The following is a 17,805-nucleotide window of genomic DNA, read 5'->3' as shown; positions in this document are numbered from 1 at the left end:
TTTTCATTATCTGAGTCTTCTCTTTGTTTACGTTTAAGTTGTATTTGCTTGCTTCTAGGTTCCATTTCTTTAAGTTGTATTTCAGTTTTTCTGCTGTTTCCGCAATTAATACTGTCGTTTGCAAATATACACATCTCAGCGTTTATCATTTGCATTCTGTTCCAACCGATGCAGTGTTTCTCGATAGTTTTCTTACATTCTTTCACTATCTCATCTATTACATTTATGTATAGCACTGCGCTGAGACTTCCCCCTTGTCTAACTCCTTGAGTTGTTTCAAATGGTTCTGACTGTATATTTAACATTCTTACTGTATTTGTTGTTTTCATGTATATACTTTTTGTTGCTTCTATCAGTTCTTCACTTACTTGTTTCTTCTTTAGGCTTTCCCATATATCTTTTCTTTTGACTGAGTCGAATGCTTTTTCCATGTCTATAAAGCTCGGATATATTTCTCTATTTTTCTTTAAGGATTTTTCTATTACTTGTTGCATGGTGAATATATGGTCTTGTGTGTTGCGTCCTTTCCTGAATCCACTTTGTACGTCCTCTAATTTGTGTTCTATTTCTTTTCTGATTTTCCTTTCTATTATGGTTTCGTATACTTTTGCTGCTACACATAGTAGTCATATACCTCTACAGTTCTTACAATCTCTTGTGTTTCCTTTCTTGTATATAGGTATAATTACTGCATTTGTCCATTCTCTGGGTATTACTTTTCTCTTCCATATTAGGTTAAATATGTATAACAATTTTTCTTTTGCTTTTACTCCTATATATTTTATCATTTCTGGTGCTACTTCATCGCTTCCTGGTGCTTTTCCAATCTTTATCTTTATTATTGCTTCTTCTAGTTCTTCTTTTTCTATAGTTTCTGGATTTTCCGTGTTTCTCATGAATACTCTCTTGATGTGGCTTTCCTTCTCCATTGTATTTGCTTGATATCCATTCAGTATCAACTGGAACTGTTTGTCTTAAAAAAAGGAAAGAAAATTATATATTATATTGCATAACATGTTTTTTTATAATAAAATTATTACAATTTTGCTCTAATGTAGATTAACTTATATGTTTTAAGTAGATATATAAATTAATAATAATCCACTTCTACCACGTATGTGATCAGAACCCTAAATTGCCGTCACGAGATAAATTGCAAAATTTTTAAGCATATTATCGATTACGATTTTTTCTCTGAAAATTTTCCATTTTAATTCGTTATTGTTAACAGTGGACAACAGAATTGGACATTTTTAGATTAATATATCAATAAAAGCAGCAACATTAAATCTTCGGATTAACAAGGGTCTACACAACCTAGTACAGTGGAACCCCGATAAGTCGGCCTCCGATAACCCGGAATTCCGGCTAACTCGGACCGATTTTCATCAGATACAACAAACATTTTTTACTTTGACTGAGTTTTTTTACCAAGAAATAAACAATACTGTATGTAGGCTATTATTATAAACAATACTGTATATAGGCTATTGATTATATTCAAAATAAGATACCTAAAAGCAACTACAACGTTAACGGGGTTTTATTATTTCATATGGTCATTGGACATCTATATATGAAAAAACCGCGGAGTGCTACCATTTAAAGGGGTGCGTTTTTGAGAAATGGGTGAATTAGTCCCTGGGCACAGGTTACATTAGGGTGAGTTCTATGCACTTTTGGTACAAACATATCTACATAAAAATTGTTCCTGGTTAAATTTCCTATCTAAATATCACTTTTTAAAGTCAATGATACTTTTTTTTACAAAAATATATTCAAAAGAAAAAGCACAAAGAAACCCAAAAGAAAGAAATTTTGTTTTTGTCCCAGAACTTTTGTCCACGAGGACATAGGTATAGACATTGCTTTACAGAAAAAAAACTACATATTTCTTCTTTAAAATATTGTTTAGTAGACGTAATTAGGATTTATAGTTTTCGAAATATGATTTTTCAAAGTTCTCCACTCACAGCAATTTTGGGCAATTTTCCTTATTATTTCGCAAATATTGTTCTGTAACTTTTTTCTACGTAACTTTAGGTATTCGCGGTGTGCAAGTACTTGGAAGGGAATTGAGAAACGATCGTGCGCGAATAGCGGAGAAATATTGCGACTTTCTTAAATAATTCATATTGTCAATTGAAATTGTCAAATTGACGTACATTTCATATCTACTGTCATTGAAGAAGAAAAATTATATGTTGCTCCACAATATTGATATGATATGCAATTATTATATAAAGGTAAATTTAATTAATTGTATTTTGCTTGCAGTACTGCATTTTAATAACTAATTTTATTTACTACATACAATTGTTTACGTTTGAATAACAACCTGAATCTTATTTTTTCTTATTATTTTTTTGGACTATGGCCTTGACAATTATCCAGTAACTAGGACTAATATAATTGGCCAATATAATTAAAAGTGCGAATTAAATTGCAGAGCGTAGAAATAGGTGTCGCTTTGCCGAACTTGCACGGTCCCAATATGCAATGGTACACGTAATAGGAATAGAAATCAATTACCTTTAAAATGGTCTAAAGTCTACTGTATAGCGTTGTACGACTTTTTTTTAAAGAGATTATGGTTTTTCAAGGTTTTATACTTTTAACGATTTTTTATAATATAATATAAAAATAAAATAATATTATTATATAATATAATATATAATATAATAGTATATTATATAAAATTTAACGTGAAGTAAAACTCCCTGGTGTAGTTGGTATATTTAATAAAAATTTAAATTTTTTTTAAAAATCCTAAAAGATTACGTTCAGAACATTTTCGGACTTATCAGTCCATCATCAGTGAACTCCCTGTCCTTGCTAAATAGCCACAGTACCAAACACTGGTTAAGATGTATGTTCCAACTAAATATTAAAATTTGTAAAAGAATTTGGCCTAAATTTAATGCCAATGGATTACTACCAGCAACATGATGCTCTACTATATCAAATTAAGAGATTTTTTTAGGTGATTAGGTCTTCATTGAACAACGTTTAGTCTGTCAATGACAGACATTGACAGACTAAACGTGGTTCAATGAAGACCTAATCACCTAAAAAAATGTCTTAATGTGATACAGTAGAGCATCATGTTGCTGGTAGTAATCCATTGGCATCCAATTTAGGCCAAATTCTTTTGCAAATTTTAATATGTAGTTGGAACATACATCTTAACCAGTGTTTGGCATTGTGGCTATTTAGCAAGGACAGGGAGTTCACTGATGATGGACTGATAAGTCCAAAAACGTTTTGAACGTAATCCTTTTGGATTTTTAAAAAAACTTTAAATTTTTATTAAATATACCAACTACACCAGGAAGTTTTACTTCACGTTAAATTTTATTTAACTAGATGGTATACAGCCAACCTTCGGGTATTATCCCGTTTTATTTAAGTATATTATATCTACTATATACATAATATATATCTTATATATACTAATACCTAATATAAAAAAAATATTATTTTTTACATTTTTTAGGACTATTTTTGAAATTTCTCATTATAACTTTTTTTTCTTCTACATTTAGGTATATATATTATATTATATAATAAAAAAACTTATTTTGTTTACTTTCAAATGGTGCATTATAAAAAATTCTAGGATTATTTTTGAATAAGATATTATTTTTCAAAATGTAATAAGTACTTGCAACGATTTTTGATTTTAGGATTATTTTTTAAATTTCTCATTATAACTTTTTTTTCTTGTACATGAATATACTATATATTGCTCAATAAAGAGGGCTTACTTTCTGTTCTTTAAAATGGTGTATCATCTATATTTAAATAATGGAAACCGAGTGATTCTTTGATATTTTTTACCTGTATTATTTAAAATTATTTCTTTCACAAAAATTACAGAAACATTAGTCTTAGAAAAACATCACTTTAGTTAAAATTATTTAAACGTTGACATTTACAAAATTTTCAAAATCAAAGTCCATCTTTCCGTTACCATTAGCTTCAATATCTTCCTCTGACACCTCAGTTATCTTAGAGTTTCCACAATTAGTACCCATGCACATGCACCCTTTGCAGAATAGTGAACAACTAATTCCTATCTTCCTACAACCGCAGTTTTTGTACATCCTTTGGTACATTTACATGCTATTTTTTCAAGCAAAGCTTGTGGTGAAGGAGCTTTGACAGTAAATATTGGAATTAATCCATATTTTGAAGTTTGCCCGGCCGAGTCAAGTGGATCCAAAGTACCTATAAAAAATAAGATTCAATCATAACACACAATCACATAAAAAAGTTATAATGAGAAATTTAAAAAATAATCCTAAAATCAAAAATCGTTGCAAGTACTTATTACATTTTGAAAACGCATATCTTATTCAAAAATAATCCTAGAATTTTTTATAATACACCATTTTTAAGTAAACAGAATAAGCTTTCGTTTTTATTATATAATATATACCTAAATGTAGAAAAACAAAGTTATAATTAGAAATTTAAAAAATAATCACAAAAAATATAAAAACTCGTTAAAAGTATAAAATCTTGAAAAAGATAACCTCTTTAAAAGAAGTCGTACAACATTATACAGTAGAAAATTTTAAAGGTAATTGATTTCTATTCCTCTTACATGTACCATTGCATATGCCTAAAGTTACGTAGAAAAAAGTTACAGAACAATATTTGCGAAATAACAAGGGAAATTGCCCAAAATTACTGTGACTGGCGAACTTTGAAAAATCATATTTCGAAAACTGTAAATCCTAATGACCTCTACCAAACATAATTTTAAAGAGAAAATATGTAAGTTTTTTTTCTGTGAAGCAATATCTATACCTATATCCCCGTGGACAAAAGTTATGGGACAAAAAACAAAATTTCTTTCTTTTGGGTTCCTTGGTGCTTTTTCTTTTGAATATATTTTTGTAAAAAAAAGTATCTTTGACTTTTAAAAGTTATATTTAGATAGGAAATTTAACCAGGAATAATTTTTATGTAGACGTGTTTGTACCAAAAGTGCATAGAACTCACCCTAATGTAACCTGTGCCCAGGGACTAATTCACCCATTTCTCAAAAACGCACCCCTTTAAATGGTAGCACTCCGCGGTTTTTTCATATATAGAGATTCATTGACCATATGAAATAATAAAACCCCGTTAACGTTGTAGTTCCTTTCTATAGTACATAATCAATAGCCTAATACAGCTGTACATAATTTAGATGTGCCTATTGTGGATATGTATTTCATGTTTTTGCAATTATAATCGAGTTTATATGTAAGAATACCGTATTTTATTAATTCGGCCGGAGTCCCGATTAATCCGACTTATCGATGTTCCATTGTACCTCTATATTTGGCTAATGGCTATTTATCCCATAAGCATAATGGAAATACGAATGCAAAGATTGCATTTATCTCAAAACTTCGTTTTTGGGGTTAGGCCACTGTTGCTCTGAGGGCCTCAATTATCAATATACAATATACAAGGGATGCACTTCACAGGACAAACTCCGTATTACTTATGATAATGATTTTAGGGTTCTAGCTCGCCGTCTATTATATTATTATATTTTGATATAAATAAATGCGAAAAAACGCTTTTCAACCCCTTATTTCGGGGTTTAGGTAATTATCTCGAGTTCATGTGGCGATAAAAACTTTTTATCGCGATAAAAACTGTGTTTTTTTAAATCTTCGTTTTGTCTTCAGCAACAATAATCTTAGTTAGAAACTCATAGGATAGGATATAATATAATGGGAGTTGCTGCAGCTTTAAATGTTGATAACGAAATTTTACCCTTTTTTTATAAACCCGAAATGGCCGAAATAAGGGGTTGAAGAATGTTTTATATATTTATTTGCATCAGAATATCTAATCTTATAAAATCCTAATGCGACACGTCACGCTGTCCGGAACATTTGTCTATATGTAAACATTAAATGACGTTTATCAAACGCTATTTTATTTTTTGTATCCTGTATAATAATTTTATTGTTTATATTTTAAACAAATTATATAGGTACATTGTATGTGTGTGTCCTTGGTTTTCTTGACTGTGGACTTAATCCATTAGCCGAACTTATTTTGCTCTAGAGACATATGTTTACAAATATTGACTGTTTTATATCATACTATCTACCGTGATAACAATGATTTACACTTCAATATTTATTTACATTTGAAGTTATTTTTAATTACTATGTATATAATCATGTATATAATTATTATTTTTTGTTGTTTATTTATTTATTTTTTTTTATTTTTTTTATATTTTTTTTTTCATTTTCATTTTTTTTTTATTTTTTTGTATTCTTTTTTTAATTTTATTTATTTATTTATTTATTTATTATTATATTATTTTTTTTAACGATTAAAGGGATTAACGAGGAACACAGTTGCTCAGGGGTCTTTCAGAGCAAAAGACACGAACATGACCAGACCACGGAAAATAGGTACACAATTGGGTTAAACAAAGGAATCTTAAATATAGGTTTTCACAATTTTAGTTTAATATTAAGATTGTGTTTAATTAGGATCTCATATTATGTATTTATATTTTGACTGACAATAAGTGATCGTAAATTGAAAGGTTTTTGTATGTTACTACAGTTAACAATTTGATCAATAAAATTATTAATTTCCTGTTTTTTAATAATACAATTTAATATCATATGTTCTGCTGATCCTAATTCTCCACATTCACAAGCATTTGTTTCCGCTAATCCTATTTTATTTAAGGACAACACTTTTACTATCTGTAATTATTACAAATTTATTGTCTTTGTTGTCTGCAATTCTAGCAATATATTGCATTGCCCTCCATATTGCAATTAATTCTGCTGTAAATGTTGTAGTATTTTCGTCAAGTCTTATTCCTTCTTTATACTTCGTTCTAGGATCCCATATAGCGGCAGCTACTTTACATTCAAGTTTTGAGGCATCTGTATAAATTTGATGATACTGCGGGAAGAGTATTTCTATATCCCCATTAAACATAATATTTCTGAGGTTTACTGGATATATTGAATAATTTCTGAGATAATGTGGTTGAATATTAGGAATATTTTTTAGGTATAGTTCAAAATTTGGTGACATTCGTGATATATATAATTTATTTTTAATTTGTCTTAAGTTGTTATAACTATCTACAAATAGTAACGTTTGTTTATTTTGCCAATATTCACAGGTGAGATCGTATAAGAATAGTGTGTGGCATTTATCCTCTATTGAACTCTTTTGGCAACCATTTTAATTATAAACTTTTCAGTAAGAGCTTGTCGTCTTATATTTAGAGGCGGTTCATTGCACTCTACACTTAAATTGGATGTTGGTGTAGTTCTCAGTGCTCCTATACATAATCGAAGACATTTGTTTGCTAGCACGTCTATTTTTTTCAGGTGTGTTTTGGCTGCTTGATTGTAGAATATGCATCCATAGTCCAAGATTGCTCTAATGTAAGATCTGTACATGAGTAGTGATATATTTGCATCTGCTCCCCAGGTTGTATAACTTACTGCACGTAATGCGGTATATCCTTTTTCAGCTCGTGTAATTAGGTACTCAATGTGCTCTTTCCAATTCATTTTTCTATCAAGTATTACACCCAAATATTTAATTTTAGATTGGATTGGGAACTGTTCGTTTTGTATTTTTGTGAACGTTGGAAGTTTTTGTTTCCTAGAAAATATACATACTTGTGTTTTCTTTACCGATATAGATAGCCCTATTTGGTACAAATCCTCACATAAACGATTATATATGTCATTTATTTTTTTACAACTCTTGTCCACATCTTTTTGATCGACATATATACAGATATCATCAGCGGACTGTAATATTTTCCCTTCATTACTACTTATTATATCTTTCCTTAAGTCTACCGTGTAAATAGCGTACAATAATGGGCTTCATATACTTCCTTGTGGTATACCATTATTTGCAATTCTAGGGCCTATTAACTTGTTAATTTGCAAATAGAGAATTCTGTTACAGTATAGTTTGTATATTTTCCAACAAAAGTTATCTGGTAATCCTATTTTCTTCATTTGTTGACATAAAATTGTGAAGTTAACATTATCAAGCCATTTCTACGTCTATAAATGTAGCTACCAGCGACTTATTGTTTGAGAATGAATTATATACATCTAGTACTAAGTGTGTTAAGTTTTCCATTGTGGAATGCGGTTTTCTAAATCCAAATTGTGTTGGGGACAATTTTTTATTAGTTTGTACCCAAAATTCTAACCTGTTTTTAATCATTCTTTCTAATGTTTTTAAAATACATGATGCTAATGATATTCCTCTGTAGGAGTCTGCACAGTCAGCAGGTTTATGTGGTTTAAGTACTGGTACTATAATATATTCTTTCCATGAGCTGGGTATACACATGCTGACCCATATTTGATTTATTATTTTTAGTAAGTGTAGTTGTTTATTCATAGGTAGATTATATAACATACTATAATGGATGTTGTGCATTCCTGGGGCTGAATTGTCTTTGTTTCTTAAACAATTTTTAAATTCTTCAAAGTTAAATTCTTGAGTAAGGAATATGCTTCCTTCATTTGATTGATTTATTGTAGTGTCTAATGTATGACTAAATCCTTGCTCAGCTGCCCATGGCTTGGCAATTTTGTTAAAAAATCCTTCAGTCCAATCGTTTTCATTTATTGGATTCTTCGGAGGGTTATAGACATTTTTTAGTTTTCTTATCTCATTCCATACTGTTTTTATTGATGTATTTTTATTTAAACTGTTACATAGGGTTTTCCATGAGGCTCTTTTACTATTCAAAACAATTCTTTTTTTACAAGCTTCTGCTTGCTGATATTTTAGATAATTTTCATGATTTGATACTCTTTTGAATTGTAAAAAAGCCTCTTTTTGTTGTTTTATTGCTAACTTACATTCATTGTTCCACCAGGATTTATTAAATTTTGAATTGGTCACTTTTCTCTTCTCTGGAATACTGCTTCTAATAGATGCATTTAATGATTCATAAAAGATTTGATACTCTTGCTCAATATTTTCAGATATGTCGTCTGTATTCTCGTTATTTAACAAATAAGAGAAAAGTGTCCAATCCGCTTTTTTCATATCCCATTTTGTCCTAAATCTATTTATATCATTATTATCACTATAGCTAGTTGTTTTAATATTGTCATTCCTAAGATTATTATTATCATTTATATTATTATTTATCATTTCCATGATAATTGGATAATGATCTGAACCTAAGCTTATTGTTTCTGTGCGCCAATTAAATAAGTAATATATATCTCTAGAGCATATTGATAAATCTATAGCCGATTTATTTTTTTTGTTGTTCCCTGAATTAATGTTTCGGATCCATCATTTAAAAAATTAAGTCCACATTCTTCCATTGCTTCATATAAATTAATTCCTTCACGATCATTTATATCACATCCCCACACTTTATTGTGGCAATTAAAGTCACCACCAACTAGGAAAGGCTTACTTAAGCTATTGAAAAATTTTACCCATTCATTTTTTGATATACCTAATTTAGGTTTCATATATATGGAGTATAAATACATGACCCTGTTTTTTAAATTAATCTGTAGTGCAATACACATTACATTATTTATATTATAGAAATTTAAATTATTTTGATAATTTATGTTTTTCCGGAGTAAAATTGCAATTCCTCCATACCCGTCTAATCGATCCTCACGAAAAACATTATAATGAGAAAATGAACATTTAATTTTGGTGTTAGCCACGTTTCACTTAATAGTATAGCTAAAAATTTGTTTTCATTTACGAATTTTTCAAAATGTCCCTTATTATGTATTATAGATCGTGAATTCCATTCTAAAATTTTACTACTTGTTAATTCCATTGAAAATTTGTTCAAGATTCGATTTAAATTCTTCCAAAACTTGTTTATTTTGTAATATTATTGAATTTTTTTCTAAAATGCTTTTAATTAATACTAATATAGTTTCACTAATATTTTTATTTGGATTTTTAGTTTGTTCTACCGTTTTATTGTGATACATTGGGGTGTTTTTGGGTACTGGTAGAGACGGAAACGAAGAAGTGCCAGGAGTTTCTAAAATATTTTTATGTTCTTCTATGTATGGATACACTGATTTAGTTTGCGTACCTTCATTCCACTTTCTTTTAGTAGTTATTGTGTATTTGTTTCCTGAATTTGAGGATTGTATGGCTGCCGTGTAACTGTTGGTATATTTTATTTTAGCTTCCTCAAATAGTAAATTTTCATTTACCATTAAATACTTAATACCTTTCTGTTTTGCAAATTCGGGGCATTTTTCTCTTTCCAGTGCAGGGTGGTTTCCTAAGCAAAATACACACTTTGTTTCTGTTAATTCACATTCTATCAAATCATGTTCTCGTCCGCATTTTCCACATCTTTTCTTGCCCCTACATTGTGTTGAGCTGTGGCCATACCTAAGACAATTTACACATTGTATCACTCTTGGTATATATGGTTCTACTTGATAAATCATCTTCTCTATGATTACCTGTTGTGGTATCATTTGGCCCCTGAACGTCACTACTATAGTAGACTCGGACAAACATAAGTTTGGGAATATGATTCAAAACTCGATGATGCGCAGTGGTTCTTGTTTACTAGCGTTACCATGGAAACGGCCAGTTTGCTGATCGCCAGTGTCGTAGTTAGAAGTGCATTACGTATCGTATTGGTTTGATCGTGTTGGATATTTTATTAATAGTTTTTAGCTTAGTGTTTGGTATATTAGTAGTCGTAATTAGTGTATTATTAAGACATTTAGTGTATCTCTAGTGTGTTAAGTCAAGTCATTAGTTATTTAACAATATGCCTCATAAAAAGATAGGAATCAAAGGGCTGGGATTGAATAGCCAAGCAAAGGCAATCATTTATAATGTTACTACATTTATGGAACAAGAGGCAGCACATTTCAAAACAACCGAAAACCTGTTAATACCTTTAAGTAAATTGACGTAAGTATTGTTAATAACATTTTATTTTCTTGATATTAAAGTTACTATTATTCTTATTTTCTTATTATAATTGTATTTATGAAGTTTCATCAGATTCTTCTTCTTCTTTAGCCCATTTCTATCCACCTTTGGACATAGGCTTTCCCCAAATCTTTCCATATCTGTCTGTCCTTGGCTGCGCTTTTCCGGTGAGTTCCTGCAGCTGCGTCCACGGTCTCCTGTTTTGTATTTCAGCATTCCATCTTTTATCTTCCTGTCTCGCATTGTGGCCTGCAAATCTCCACTTTAACCCTGAATATGCTCAGTTACATTTTTTACGTTTGTTTTCTCTCTTATCCATTTGTTTGGTTTTCTGTCTTGAAGTGTTATTCCCAACATGGAATAAATCATGAATTAATACAATAGATATTTTCTGCGAGTCCTTTCTATTTTGTTTATGTTGGCCTTTGTTAATGTCCATGTTTATGAGCCATACGTCCTAACAGGAAGGATGCTCTGATCAAATACACAAGTTTTTAAGGCACTGTTTCTTCTTTCACGCCAATCTTTTGCAATTTTTTTCGCAATATTTTCGTTTAGTAACATTTAACATTGGTAATTGTAGGGATAGGATTCTAGCAGCGACGGGTATAAGCAAAAACACCTTAACCAAAATAAGAAAAGAAGGTAGAGACGTAAATAAAAATTAAGCGACTAGTTTATCTTTTAAAAGTCCAAAAAAAACGTTGTCGTTCCAAAAAAATTGAATTGACCAGTGGACAAGTGAAAACCATAAAAAATATTATATACGACTTCTACACCATCGAGAAAAGATCCCCTACAATTAATGGTAAATAGTTTAAAAGTTAAAAAACTATTAGTTAATGGGAAATTGATACCTATATTTTTTATGGTAAATAAAATAGAGTAAGTAAAATTATAACCGTCACTTGGTGCATAAATCAATTTATAAATGGTTCTCCCGTACCCGACGAGTGGAAAATTGCTTATATTTCATCGATCCATAAGAAAGGAGATAAGCTTAAATGTGAAAACTATAGAGGGATATCAGTGACTAGTACATTCAGCCGTTTGTATGGACGAATAATTAGAGACCGCATTGAGAAGGAGTACAAAGACCAAGAGGAAGAAGAACAATCCGGTTTTCGAACAGGAAGAAGCTGTACTGATAATATCTTCTGCCTCAAACAACTAATAGAAAAAAAATTAAGCACAAATCAAGAAACCCACCTCATGTTTATTGACTTGCAGAAGGCGTACGATACAGTTCCTGTAAACAAACTCTGGAACGTGTTACGACAGACGAATATTAGTGTCACCTTAATAAAAGCCTTAAGAAATTTGTATGAAGGGTCAACATCACAAATAAAAACTGGAAACAGATTATCGCAAAGCTTCCTGGTTAATAAAGGTCTACGTCAGGGGTGTTGTGTATCACCGACCTTATTTAAAATATATGTTGCAAAAGCATTGAAAGAGTGGAAACGAAAATGCAGAGGCATGGGCGTAGACCTTGGAGAGATTTGCTTATATACGTTGCAGTTTGCTGATGACCAGGTTGTTATAGCAAACGATAAAGATGATTTAGAGTACATGGCAAGGAAATTACAAGAAGAATATAGAAAGTGGGGACTAGAAATTAATACAGAAAAAACAAAATACCTGCCAATAGGTACCGAACTATCGAACATCACATTAGAAAATAATGAAATCATCATGCCCTGCGACCATTACACATATCTAGGAATCGTTTTTGACACAACCGGGAAAGATGATGAAGAAATAAAGAGAAGAATAACACAATCCAGAAAAACAATAGGTTGTCTAAACAGCGTACTGTGGAATCATGAAATAGGAAAAAGAAGAAAACACAATATCTACGAATCTCTTATTAAAAGCAGTCTATTGTACGGAGCAGAAACTTGGCGGATAACCGAAAACAACAGAAGAAAGCTGGAGGCAGTAGAAATGGACGCTTTTAGAAGATCAGTAGGAGTGTCACGCAGAGAGAGAATACGTAATGATGAGATAAGACAGCGAATGGGGGTTGACGGCTCTCTAACAACAGACATAGAAAGAAAACAGCTGATATGGTACGGACACGTCCAGAGGATGGATAACTCAAGACTCCCTAAAATAATTATGCAATGGGTACCACCAAACCGCAGAAAGAGAGGAAGACCCAAGAAATCTTGGAGAGAGGGAATAAAAAAGGGGATGAGCGCAAGAAATCTTAGAGAGGGCCAATGGGATGATAGAGTGTCATGGAAATTAGGCATCGGACAACGTCGCAAGACGTTTTAAAACCGATTGATATATATATAAGTAAAATTATAAAACAATTGTTTGTACCCGTTTAGAACGAAATAAAAGTTTTTTCGTAAACACACTGATATAGATGCATTTTTAACAAAAATGGTAGATAGATACAATTCTTTTACAATTTTATTTACTTAAAGTATAAAAGAAGATTTACTTTCCAAATATTTTAACGATTTCTATTTATTTAAGGTATCTATCAAAAACTAAAGAACAAACAAATGTAATTTCCAGGGTCAAAGGAAACATTAAGGAAAACGATAATTGGATTAAGCTTTAGGTAACATAGTAAAAGTAATTATTCAGCTTAAAAAATAAAATTGTATAATGTATAATGTATTTTAAATTGATATTTTGTTGACATCGTTTTAGTTCAACTTTCTACAATTTACAGTTATGAAGAATGTTTTTTCAAAAGTACCAAGTATTTATAATCGATAATTTGTTTAGATTTCGATTTCCGAAAAACTTCAAATTCCGGAATAGATATCTTAGAACCATCCGAAGAATCGTAATTAAAACTTTGTTTAGAATCATTGTTTAGAAAATAAATACATTAGAATTAGTAAAAATAAACACTTGTTTAATTTTTTTTATAGTTGAAATCCTTCCTTCCTTCCTTCCTGATAATGTTATTAAATAATTGTAAATATTGAGGAATTTGTCATATATTAAAGTACTCCTAATATTTTGCTTATTATTTTATCAAATGCAACTGATTATAAGCTTCATAATTATTAAAAACTATGAAAATAAAAAGAAACAAATTCATTCTTCGCTTTAATTAAATATAATTTAGGTGCTATTATAATTTACTTATAAAAATTTATTTCAAATCTGCCTGTTTTCGTCCGCCACTGGTAGAAATGGTTTGCTTGTCTGCGCGAAACGCTACGTCGCAATCCCAAACTTATGTTTGTCCGACTCTACCCGTCTCTACCCGTTCATCATTTACTTTTCTAAGCATTCTTTTAACATTTAAAACTTTAAAATTTCCATATCTAGGTACAATAATGTTTTTTAATTCAGTTTCAGTTATTTCTTTATCAACACCTTTTATTACTCCGCTTTTTTGTACAAAAAAGTTTGGAATGTATAAGTCGTATTTTTTCTCTACTAAATTTTTACTCTCTGCTAGAATGTTCGCGCTCTCATAGGAATTGCATTCTATTCTGACCTTATTTCTACCAATAATATTAATGTTCACTATACTATCTTTAATTGAGGGTTCAGCATGCAAAATCGTACGCGCAGTCGCAATGCGATGCAACTTCCCAATGTTTCCATCAGTATTCTACAAAAATACAAAATGTGGACCTTGGTCTCCGCGATTATATTTATTTTTCGGTTGTGACATTACTGACTGGCCTATTTTATTAATATTGTTGTCGCTTACCTGATTGCTCGGAAAAAAGTTGTTGTTATTTGTTTTTACTACTACCTGTGGCTGTGGAACTTGTTGATTTTGATTTGCAATTGTATTTGTGGTTTGTTTTTCATATTCGTCTAGCTCCATATCATTGATAATCTCTGTTGTCCTTCCTCTGTCAGGGGGGTCTTTGCCATTAACACTCGCCATTTCTCAAAACTTAACACTCGATACACTATACGGACCGATCACACAGAGAGCTGTATACACTTCAACTGTTGAAATCGAACTGTATGTATAGGTACATTATATTAGAATATTTTTAAATTTGAATAAAGAAATTTTTTAGTTAGATTTTACACAAATGCTCTTATATTAATAGTTAGTTTGAATTTAGTTTTGACAATCCTGTCAAAATTTATGCTTTATTCATACGTTAGCAGATGGCATTATTAATAGTAGTTTATTGAATTATTTTAAATTATTAATGAAACATAAATAAAATTTAATATCAAGTCAAACTAATTACCTATTATATAAAATAAATAAGATGTTTAAAAATAAAATTTGAGTATAGCTTAAAAAGAATTGTTAACAACTAACGTAGAAATATATTGCTTTTGTATTTACTACTTCATCAGTATTTAACTAAATCTTTCGCAAAATTGCAAAAATGTTGGTTACTTTATTAAGAAAAATATTTTAAATCATTATGTTAGTTTGTTAGTTGTAGTTATGTTACTTTATATTTACTTAGTTTACATGCAAGACTTTTCTTATTTTAAAAATGTAATTTTTAATTCTTTTGAAAGTTTGTTGATTCTAAAATTTTGCAACAATTGGATGGAGTGACTGTAGATGGCAATTGATTGGGCACCCCGTCGCATAGCTACGGGTAAAATTACTAGTGAAAATATTATAAGTCTTTAGGAAGAGAATGGATCTAGGATTATCACTCTACGATTTTTTTTTTCAAAAAGACAGCCTCCGACATTTGACGTCTTGGGATAAATTATTTTTATTATCTAAGCAACAAATTAACTGATCGGTCTTTACATATTTTTTATGTTTGGAATTGAAAGATGTTTATTTTAAGTCTAAAAGAATACAAAACTTATTTCTACAATAAATAATGCAATTGCAAAAACGGCTATTGTGTACATTTCGCGGGCTGTTTTGCAATAACAAATTAACGAAATTAAACTTGCCGTAATTCAAATTGTAGGCTTTTAAATTTCCTACAACTTTTTATTTGAAAATAAGGTGTTACATTTTAGTAGAAGATATTCCTGGCATAGTTCTTTACAGCGCCTGATATATTTCAAAAATTCCTGAATTATAACCTGAAATCGACCTGTATTTCACCCACAACCTGGACTAATTTAATATAATAACACTACGTGAGAAAACACAACCGCTCAAAAATCCTTTGATATGCGCATGAAAAACCGACAACATTCGGTTTGTAGACCAACGCTGGCCCCCCATTGCCAAATTTACGCCAAGTGGTCCTGTAGACGTTGGCTCAATTAGTTGGCCCAACGTCTACTGGGCTGTTATATACAGTGATGAGAGCGCTAATAACCGACAAAATAATGCAAAAGGTGGAAAACATAATAAATTGTGAAATAACAAGAGATGAAACTAGAAGAGGTGGAAATTATCGATATAAACGTATACATTAACGTTAAATTACATAGTTTTCCACCGTTAGACGTCTGAGACAGGAGTATCTTATAAAATTCTCCCGTCACCGTCACAGTTTTTTTACTCCTCCGATACGTCTAAAGGTGAGAAACTGTAATGTAATGTTAATTCATACGTTTATAACGATAATTTCCACCTCTACTAGTTTCATCTCTTATTACTGCACAATGGATTATATTTTCCATTTTTTGCGTTATTTTGCAGGTTATTAGCGCGCTCATCACTGTATATAAAATTTAGGTTGGGCCAAACTAAGTAAAATTCAGGAATTAAACTCATCAGTTTTCAAAATTTTCTATTTTGTATTTTGTACATTAATTTTTTCTTACAGTAAAAATGCCTATTTCAGTTTTTTTTTTATTTTTATTTTAGACTTTCTTCAAGAAGAGGATACACTGGAGGGTAAAATACCTATACATTCAAACAATAAAAAACATGTAAATCGACATGCTGAAGAAAAAGCAATACAATGTGAAATATGTTTTAAACAGTTTTCCAGAAAAAAGAATTTAAATACACACAGGAAAGTTCACTCTGCAGAAAAACCTCATAAGTGTGAAATTTGTTTTAAGCAGTTCACTGAAACAAACGACTTGAAACGACATATTAGAATTCACACTGGAGAAAAACCGTACCATTGCGAAATTTGTTTTAAGAAATTTAATCGTTTGCATCATTTGAAATCACATTTGAGAATACACACTGGAGAAAAGCCTTACCAGTGTGAAATTTGTTTAAAACAGTTTTCTAAAAAACATAATTTAAATGCACACAGCAAAATTCACTCTGGAGAAAACCCTCACAAGTGTGAAATTTGTTTTAAGCCATTTAATAATGAACGTAATTTGAAAATACATTTAAGATTGCACACTGAAGAACAACATTACAAGTGTGAAATCTGTTTTAAGCAATTTAGTGAAGCAGGTTCTTTGAAAATACATTTGAGAGTGCACGTTGGAGAAAAACCTTATAAGTGTAAAACTTGTTTTAAGCAGTATAGACGAATTAGTAGTTTAAAAAATCATTTGAGGCTTCACACTGAAGTAATAATAAAATAAACTATTAAGGTATTTCTAATTTCTTTAAATTATTTTAAAAGTTAAAATTTTTAAAATAGTTAAAAATTTTATTTACTGCAGTTCTTCTGAATAAATAAATATATAGACAATTATATTTGATTTTGGTGAAATACTGTTATTATAAATGCCCATAATACTACCTAAGTATATTATTGGTATGTTTTTATTATTCACTTCTTCTTTAAGTATTGACAACCAAAGTCTGCTACATTCTGCAAATGGATTCGCTACATATTTTTCTTCATTTGGTAGGATGAGGGCTGCTTCTTTGATTTTCTGTTTTTCCTTTGTTTCCTGGCATGATTATTAATGCGTCTTTTCACTCTGTATGTGTATCAGGAATGTTTGAATATCTGTGATTTGTCGAACTCACTG

The 17,805-nt window shown here is 30.4% G+C and overlaps 1 protein-coding gene across 2 annotated transcripts in view; it reads left to right on the top strand.

The window, feature by feature from the left end:
* LOC126880284 (zinc finger protein 239-like) overlaps positions 1–17,522 on the top strand; it is a 41,429-nt gene extending 23,907 nt beyond the window's left edge. Inside the window, exons 2-3 of one of the 2 annotated variants that reach the window (XR_007696539.1) lie at positions 13,468–13,555; positions 16,724–17,522. Coding sequence is in view for 1 of the 2 variants with exons in the window: in XM_050644052.1 (XP_050500009.1) it covers positions 16,724–17,409 (686 nt within the window). In the remaining variant the exon portion in view is untranslated. The remainder of the gene's footprint in view (positions 1–13,467; positions 13,556–16,723) is intronic. The other variant, XM_050644052.1, reaches the window with a different exon arrangement.
* Positions 17,523–17,805: the final 283 nt, after the last annotated feature.

This window comes from Diabrotica virgifera, chromosome 2 (assembly GCF_917563875.1).
Source record: "Diabrotica virgifera virgifera chromosome 2, PGI_DIABVI_V3a".
Lineage (NCBI taxonomy): Eukaryota > Metazoa > Arthropoda > Insecta > Coleoptera > Chrysomelidae > Diabrotica > Diabrotica virgifera.
The sequence above is the reverse complement of the archived record's forward strand: the minus strand, read 5'-3'. Positions and strand labels throughout refer to the sequence as shown.